Source organism: Leptonychotes weddellii, unplaced genomic scaffold, assembly GCF_054177405.1.
Source record: "Leptonychotes weddellii isolate Sample4059 unplaced genomic scaffold, ASM5417740v2 HiC_scaffold_6807, whole genome shotgun sequence".
Taxonomy (NCBI): domain Eukaryota; kingdom Metazoa; phylum Chordata; class Mammalia; order Carnivora; family Phocidae; genus Leptonychotes; species Leptonychotes weddellii.
In genome coordinates this window covers 1-9,489 of record NW_028037363.1, presented here as the reverse complement: position 1 = coordinate 9,489, position 9,489 = coordinate 1, and the positions used below count along the sequence as shown (strand labels likewise).

At 44.0% G+C, this 9,489-nt stretch overlaps 1 protein-coding gene across 1 annotated transcript; it reads left to right on the top strand.

The window, feature by feature from the left end:
• Nucleotides 1-229: 229 nt before the first annotated feature.
• On the top strand, nt 230-617 carry LOC145719734 (large ribosomal subunit protein eL42-like). The gene has a single exon (XM_081811282.1). It carries the CDS (start codon nt 230-232, stop codon nt 605-607), a length of 378 nt encoding a protein of 125 aa, XP_081667408.1. The 3' UTR covers nt 608-617.
• The last annotated feature ends 8,872 nt before the right edge of the window (nt 618-9,489 follow it).

Sequence of the window (9,489 nt, the reverse complement as noted above, 5' to 3'; positions counted from 1 at the left end):
GCCCAAGGCAGACGCTTAAACAGCTGAGCCACCCAGGTGCCCCAGAAATGATCTGTTTCTTAGTCTGGTTGTCAGTTACATGGACTGTTTAGTTTGTGAAAATTCACTTGTCTCTACATACATCACCTATGTCTTTATAAAATATACATATTAATGGCTAAATGAAGTGTGGTATATCCATAGAATGGACTATTACTTGGCCATAAAAAAGAAATGTGCTACAAAGTGGATGAACCTCAAAAACATCATTCTAGCTTTCTGTGCCGGTAGCCCTCTCGCAAACACAGTGAACGTTCCTAAACCCGCCGAACTCTTCTGCAAGAAGTGTGACAAGCACCTACCCCACAAAGTGACACAATACAAGAAAGGCAAAGATTCTCTTTATGCTAGGGAAAGTGGCGTTATGACGTTATGGAAGCAGAGTGGCTATGGTGGGCAGACTAAGCCGATTTTCTGGAAAAAGGCTAAATCTACAAAGAAGATTGTGCTGAGGCTTGAATGTGTTCAGCCCAATTGCAGATTTAAGAGAATGCTGGCTATTAAGAGATGCAAGCATTTTGAACTGGGAGGAGCTAAGAAGAGAAAGGGCCAAGTGATCCAGTTCTAAGCTTCATATTTTGTTATATTATGAAGGCAATAAAATCTTGAGGTTATGTTCACTTCAAAAAAAAAAAATTACTCTAAGTGAAGGAAGCCAGACACAAAAGGTCACATACTGTATGATTCCACTTATATGAAACATCCGGAATGGGCCAATCCATAGCCACAGACAGAAGATGAGTGATGGCCAGGGGCTGGAGGAGGGGTGAGGGGGGACTGTCTGCTTAATGGGTATGGGGTTTTCTTCCTGAATTGTTCACATTACAATGGGTAATTCTATGTCATAAATTTTACCTCAAAAAAATTAAAAGTGTGTATTATACTTTCATTTAAAAATTGCATGAGGGGAAGCTTGAGTCTCTGAGAACGTACTTAACTCAGCAAAGTTTATACAGTTAGCAATTCACCAGGATCTTGATTTGAATGCAAGCTCTTCCCCACAAATGTCCTACTGATTCCCCACCCCACCGCGGTCAGCCTTGCAATGATTACCATTAAGCATTGGCTGTGCCTTTTTTCAACGAAAGGAGTCATCCACAGGGAAGAGACGCCAAATCTTTATTGTCACAATAATCAGGGAAACGATATATTCTGAGAGGCGGCTGATGAATCCTATAACTTCTGTCTCTTCAAGGACACCGAGACTTATTTAAAGACTGTGGAAGAAAAACAGAGGTTAGGATAGTATCACGGTCTGTCACCCTCCAAGACAGGATGATCAGTTTCCTCTCCAACTGGAGATCTGGTCTACCCCTCAGAACTAACTAGCATGAGTAAGTAGAGCAGGAGAACGACAGGTGCATTGATCAGTGGCCATAGGAAGGTTTAAGGCTTTCTCTTTCACTCTCAAATTCAATACGCCACTATTGATCATTTTGATTTCTTGATTATTTAACACAAGTTACATAGTCTCTTATTTGAACAAATTTACTAAATTGGTAATTTTCAGTGTTAAGAAAGTTAAAAATAGGCAGGCCGATAAAGCTGACGGAGGATAATTTGGAATAACCTAAAATGTAACACCCACACTTGAGATGTACATACCCTTTGACCCAGTGATTCCATTCAGCTATTCTAATAAATTTTAAAAAGCCAACCCTCACACACTCACTTAAAAATCAATGTAGAAAGTACCCATTAAAGACAAGCAGGTTATACTTTCATAGAATAGTATATCTGTATTTTGAATTTGGTGAAAGCATGAAGAAAAGTGAGGTAGGTTTATGAATTCAGGTGGAAAAATCACCATAATGTGTATATTTAAATGAAGATCAAGTCACAGAACAAAAGGGATAGTATTATTCATTCATGTTTTAAAGGACCTTAAAATTGTTATCCTTGTGTAAATGCATGGAATAAACCCGGAAGAACATATCCTGAGCAGCTGGTTGGATTTCTCGCCGTGGAAGAGAGTAGGAAGCAAAGAGGCAATGTGAGCGGGACAGGGAGGGGTGATGTTTTACTCCCCATATTCACATACTGCCTCAATGTTTAAGTGAGCATCTGTTCATGAATCACTTGTGTAAATCAAAATTAGTGTTTAAAAAATAAAAGTCAGGGGTGCCTGGGTGGCTCAGTCAGTTAAGCGTCTGCCTTCAGCTCAGGTCATGATCTCGATGGGCATATTCTCGATGTCTGTTTCCACATCCATAAAAAGGCAATTTTGGTGGGGAGAGACGTAATGAGTGGAAAGCTCATAACTGAGCCTATCGTAGGGCTCATTTAATGGGATGGTTAGTAAGTGCTCTCTGCACAAAACCTCATAAAGATGATGGGATTTAACACTGAGTTTGGGTATAACCTATCCCTTTGAGCCCCTTGTTTCCTCATTTCTCTGTGGGCATAATGACACCTATAATCATTCCCTGAGGTCATCGTGAAGGTTGACTGAGACACCATTGTACACTCAATAAAATCCTCACTATAATTCAAGAGCACAGAGATGAGTGAGCTCTCCGTGGTCTGTTGACCAGGCTCTTCTTCCCGCATCTTCTTTTCAGTGGAAACTGACCTCGTTTCTTCATCCTCATGGGGTCAAGGACAGATCATTCAATCCAGGGGCCAGCAAGCTAGAGCTCAGAGGCCAAATTCAACCTGCCATCTGTTTTTATGACCCTTGAGATATTGGTTTTCTTATTTTTAAGTGCCTAACTGAAAATGAAAGTCAAAAGGTGATTGTTACTTTGTGACACCTGAAAATTATATGACATTCAAACTTCAGGGTCTATAAGTTAAGTTTTATTGGAACACAGCCATGTTCATTTGTTTTTTATTGCCTGTGGCTACTTTTGTACTACTGGGCAGAGTTGAGTATGTGAGAGACCGTAAGACCTATGTGCCTAAAATACTTACGAATGGGCCCTTTACAGGAAACATTTGCTGACCCCCAATCTAATCCATCACTGGATAATGTAGACCCCAAGCTTCCCTTTCCATTAATCGAGAAGGTTCCCCACTTTAAGAGACCCCTGCCACACACACACACACACACACACACACACACACGCACACACCCTTCTTCCCCAGCCAACTTACTCATGAGGAGAGCATTGCTTCCATTTTCCATCTTGGTTATAATTTTTTGTCAGTGAGCACCAACTCCGATTCAAAACATAACCCTCCTTGGTGCATTTGTGAAAGAGTTTTCTTCTGTAGAAGAAGGGGAAGGTACACTTGGGGGGATCTGCAGAGAAAGGAAGGAGCAGAAGGGGAAATATGAACATGGCAAGTTTTAGGGTCAACCATCACTAAACTCACAACACATGCTTTGTCTACCACACCCAACTCTTTTCAAAGTGGTCAACACATGGAGAATAGTCAGGATTCGGACTCAGGTATATCCAACACCAAAGTCACTTGGTCAGCTACTATCAGTTGCTTCTTGGATCCTTGGCATCCAAGACAGCCCATCATAGCGATGCTCACCTTGCCCAGTACAGTACCGCCATCTGCCTTGGAATTTCTTGTCGAGTGAACACCAATCATAATCGCTGTGGATGGAGATGCAGTTGTAGTAGATGGTGCCGGCATACAGAAATGGAAAGACACAGGTACTGTTAACAAACTCTGGAAAAGAGGAAACATGCCAGGTGTGGGGCAAGCTTGCAAAGGGAATTGACTTTCTAACGTCTGTCCCCATTATCCGCACCATGCTTGCCCACCCACTGCCCCGCATCCAAATGTGGTTGGTCTCGCTAACTGTCTTCCCGCTGTGTGGCATAAAATATACGTGACCAGAGGGCCCACACCTCACCTCGTAAGCCAAAATTCTTGAGTCTTTCTCATAGTCTCATTTCTCCCTCTCTCCTAGAAGAGTAATCTGTTAGCTTGCCAGAGTTGGCTCCTGAGTATCTCTCAAAGCTATCCACCTATCTCTGCACTTTCTTTTTTTTTTTTTTAAGATTTTATTTATTTATTTGAGAGAGAGAGAGAGAGAGCACATGAGAGGGGGGGAGGGTCAGAGGGAGAAGCAGACTCCCTGCTGAGCAGGGAGCCCGATGCGGGACTCGATCCTGGGACTCCAGGATCATGACCTGAGCCGAAGGCAGTCGCTTAACCAACTGAGCCACCCAGCGCCCTATCTCTGCACTTTCATCACTACCTAGCATTGCACCTTGCCTTGACTATGACAGTAACTTATTTCTGGATGCCTCCAACCTATTTGTCCCAACCATTCTCCACACTGCAGGGAAAATGTTCATTCTCAAAGACCAGCCTGCCCCTGCCCCCAAGCTATGAATACCCCACTGCTCTTAGGATCAAAAGTAGCATTGAAATGGCTTATGATATCCTGCTTGATCTTAGACTTCAAGCCTCACCTTGGACCACCCTTCCTGTGTTTTCTTTTTTTTTTTTAATTTTATTTATTTATTCATGAGAGACAGAGAGAGAGAGAGAGAGAGGCAGAGGGAGAAGCAGGCTCCCAAGGAGCAGGGAGCCCGATGCGGGACTCGATCCCAGGACCCTGAGATCATGACCTGAGCTGAAGGCAGACGCTTAACCATCTGAGCCACCCAGGCGCCCCTTCCTGTGTTTTCTCTGCTCACACTTTGTTAGGTGTCCTGAGTGTGCCTCCATCTTTCTTGCCTTGGGGATTTTGACATGATTTTCTCTGCTTGGTAGGAACACCACACACCCTTTGCCTATTTACCCTCTTAGGTTCAGCCTAGATGTGAATCTCCATGGAACTTTCTGGAACATCCAAACTACACTAGATCCACTTGTATTGCACTTTCATACAGGGTCCCAGTCCTTATAATTATTTAATGCATAATGACTCGTTCAAGGTCTTTCTCATTTGTCAGAAGTGACCCCATGTATCTTGTTCAAAGTTAGACCCATGATATCAACTGATAGGGACTGGCACACCATAGAGACTTAATGAATAAATACTGGTTGGCCCTTCATAAGCCTGAAGTAATTTTGACATGAGATTAATGTATTGTTATCATTTAACAATTATTTATTGATATATGTTATTTACATTTATTATTTAATAATACGTTATTTATTAACAATTATGTTTCCACCTTTATTATGTTATTATTTAACCATGTTATTTGTCATTTTGATATTTATTATTTAATATTTTAAATTATTTAGCAATGTGTATAGCATTAGTTATTGTTATGTTTTATTATTAATTAGTTATTATTATGTATTTATATAATATAGCTTACTCTCCGCCAGACATATTACACAGTTTACAAGCACTAATGCATTTAAAGATTTTATTTATTTATTTATTTGAGAGAGAGAGAGAAACAGCATGAGAGGGGAGAGGGTCAGAGGGAGAAGCGGACTTCCTGCTGAGCCGGAAGCCTGATGTGGGACTCGATCCCAGGACTCCAGGATCATGACCTGAGCCGAAGGCAGTCGCTTAACCAACCAAGCCACCCAGGCACCCAAGCACTAATGCATTTAATGATATCCTCACATCAGTCCGGTGAACTGTCATGAGGCTCCTGCTGAGGTCAGCTTTGGTCCTCAGCATGCGATCCCTACACATAGAGACCCTGCTGTCTGCCGACTACCCTGAAAATAGCTTCCTTCTGACTCCAAAGCCAAGAGGGCTGAAGGGCCACATTTTCCAGTACATACTCCAGGCTACGTTGGTTCAACCCCTAAACAAGTGATTGGTAATTGAAGCAGTTAAGAAACCAACCAACATTTTGGGATTCAAGTTTCCCTTTCACTGGCTTGACTACCGGACAAAGTGTTCCCACATCTCCATTTCTCTCTCGAAACTCCTGATTTCATGAGTGCGTAGGTTAAAACCAGTCATCCACATGTGGAAATGGTCCACTTCTTCCAAGAACTGAGACATTGAGGCAACGTTATCTATGGTGAGCACATAAGAGTTCCATGATTAACTTTCTAACTTAAAAAGCAGGTACAAAAGATCACGTGTAGGATTGCATTTATATGAAATGTCCAGAAAAGACCAATCTATAGAGATGGAAAGGAGACTCATGGTGCTTGTGCCTGAGGATGGGGATGGGGGGTGATGGCAAATGGATACAAGGGATCTTCTTGGGGTGACGAACATGTTCTAGAACTGGATTGTGGTGATGTTTATACTCTTCTGTAAATTCACTAAAAATCATTGAATGGTACACTTAAAATGGGTGAATTTTATCAATATGTGAGTTGGCTGTCATGACTAGGGAGGGCCTTTAGTGCCAGAAGAATAGCAAAAGAAAGAGCAAAATGGCAGAAAGTGCAAGGAGCTTCAAGAACATGATATTGTTTCACGGGTGTGGTTAACATTTGAGATGCTAACAAATAGAGAGATGTCTCCTTACCTAGGACCGGAGGGTGTAAATGGGTAATCAATTCTGAAAGAGAAAAAAAAATGGGTAAAATTTAGACCACCTCCTAAAACACTCCATTCCTAGACTAACTATAAAAGATTTTATTTTTTATATTATTATTATTTATTTGAGAGAGAGTAAGAGAGTGGGGAGGGTCAGAGGGAGATGCAGACTCCCTGCTGGGCAGGGAGCCTAATGTAGGACTCAATCCTGGGACTCCAGGATCATGACCTGAGCCAAAGGCAATCACTTAACCCACTGGGCCACCCAGGTGCCTGACTAATGACTATTAAAATACCTTGAAGTACATGTAGCCAACTGCCCTCGTGTTGCAGAAAAACCCATGCTATCACATTCTGGATGACTTGTGGTCACTTCCCATGGGGGCGGGCTGTCTCATATCTACCCAAGAAAGCCCATTAACTTAACTCAGGTGTTAAAGACTCAAGGTCTTTCTCGGAGTAAGTTCGAGTAAATCTAGTGTCACCCAACTTCTACCCATTGGTTGAAATTCCACGAGTCTGAAGGTTGGAGGGAAGGTTCTAGCTTTTGCCCACGTCAACGTTTCAGGAAAACAACCTGTCTGTTCAGTGTAGCCTCAGTGGTGATTTTGTTTTGTTGTGTTTCGCCTCTTGGAAAATTTTGCTCTTGTATCATCCCTGAGCCCGTTCTAGGGAGTAAGGTTAGTCCATAAAAGCCAGGTTAGGCCTTGCTAAAGACTAGAAGGGAAATATGAAGGCTCGTTACCCAATAACATTGACTAATGTCTAATGTGCTGTTGCAGTGTTCCAGCTACTCTCCTCAGTTGACCTTCAAAACCCTAGGAGAGGTTCTAATTTAGAGCTCTCTCTTTCCCCCCATTCCCCCAAAAGTTTACAGTTGAGAAAACAGGAACAGAGAGAGTCATGTGACCACCAACTGGTGGGAACCAGGTCCAAAGTCAAGAAGTCCGGCTTCAGAGGCTGTGTTCTGAACATGATATTGATACTATCTTGGAATTGTCACTTACCTGCGCAAGTGACTTAATCCATGAGCCTTACTTTGTCTCTGATACAACAATGCTAATTTGTAGGTTCAAATGAGACTCTAACTCAGGAGCTACTGTGTGGTGCGTCTGGCATCCATGTTAGGGGATTGCAGCCCTGCTCTTCAGAAAGAAGCTAACAACATGTCAACGATTTTGAAGGCATGGTTAAATAAATGGTCATTGGGGTGGTTTTCTAGGTGCCCGCCTTTGTATTTAGCACCTTATGCCAATTATCTCATTGACACTGATGCTTGCCCCTGTAAGATTGGGATTATTATATATTTATCGGTTACGTATTAATAATGACCTCTATCTTGTAGATACACAAATGGAGGTGTACAGAGGGAAATCACTTTCAAAGCCACAAAACTGAACAGTTCAGGTACTCACGCTCCAGAAACTGAGCCTCTAAAATGATCCTGCCTCTGGGGGGTGCTCTTTCTGTCCCTGAAACCCTTCTAGGAGCTGCCACAAAGCTGAGCCCCCTCTGTGTCTTGGTGGTGAGTTAGGATACTTTTAGCATAAAACCACGAGTGCTGACATTTCATTACAAACTCCAGCTGCCACTGGGTGAGTTTTCTGCTTTGTCTGTCACAGTGCTCTTGGCTTTGCCAACACAACGGCTAATGTTCGCCCACCTCTCATCTCTGCTGTCTGTAATCCCCACAGCCTTCTCATTTTACAGGTGAAAGAGCAGAGACAGACTTTCACCCAAACATTGTCCACAGTCAAAAAGGGGTGCAGCCCGGGCTCATGTCCACCTTGGTCTGGTTCCGGGGAACGGGCTATTTCTTTTAGACCCCGGTGCCCCCAGAAATGGTCCTTGGCCATTCCCATCTATTGATATGGCGGAACACGACCAAATCCTTACAGATCTTCTGTCCCCGTGCTTTAGGTCATTATCACATCACGCCTCCAGCCAAATATGTCTATTTTTACCATTTGATAAATGGTTTTGACCCCTCCCACCTGGTCCTCCTGGTCCTCCTCCAGCTAATGATGCTGGAGAAACACCACCATGGATACTGACTGAGGACCTACAGTGCGCCCACTGGGTTTTGAGAAAGGGAAAAACAAAGCTGCCCGACATCCAAAAGCTTGGCCCCTGCTGCTCCCTGTGCCACAGATTACCAACCACACCCGTCCCTGGGCTGAAATGGGAGGCGGCTGCTTCTTGACCGACTACCTTCCTCCTCCTCCTGGTCTGCCTTCCCCTCAGAGAGGGTTTGTGGACACTCAGGCACAGAATCACCCCTGCTCCCTGGGAGCACTCAAAGGAATCAACTCCGGCTTCTTTGACCCAGGCCCCCAAACCTCCCACCTGGAGCCCAAACCCTGGAGCCGGTTCCAGCACCCTCGATGTGGACTGCCCTTGGTACCCGGCGCATGCGCGGTCTCCCCCACGTGGACTGCCGTGGGACCCCGCGCATGCGCGGTCTCCCTGGCTCCGGAGAGCGGGAAACTTACGCGTACCCCTCCTGTGTGCATGCAGGGCAGGACTGTTCCAGGGCTTTTGCCTACCGTTTCTGCTCTAATCCTTACCCCAGCGACGTGAGATAAAGATCACTTCCTGTCTACTGAATTTGTTCTCTGGGGAGGCAATTTATACGGTTCAAACGGCAACCAAGTTACAAAAGGGAAATCGTGAAAGAGAACTTTCCAAAATAGCACATAATAAATGTCCTCTTTCTCTTCTTTCTGTTTGTTTTTTTTTTAATTGTGGTATGAACATGTGCATTAGATCTACCTTCTTAACACATGTTTAAGTCCACATTACAGTCCTGCCGACTGCAGGCAGACCGTCCTCATCCTGTACCCACTAAACAGCAAGCCCCCGGCTCCCTTCTCCCCAGCCTTGGTGTTCCCCCCTCTGCCCTGTGTTTCTGGGAATCTGACAATTTCAGACACTTGATATAAGCGGAGCCTCCACACCCTCTATTTTGCGCCAGCTGTTATGCTGTATGTCAAAGACCCCAGAGACAACTGGGGGAATCTGTTTCCTGCCCTGCTCACCCACAACCGCTGCATCCCCGGGTCTCACCTTCCTGC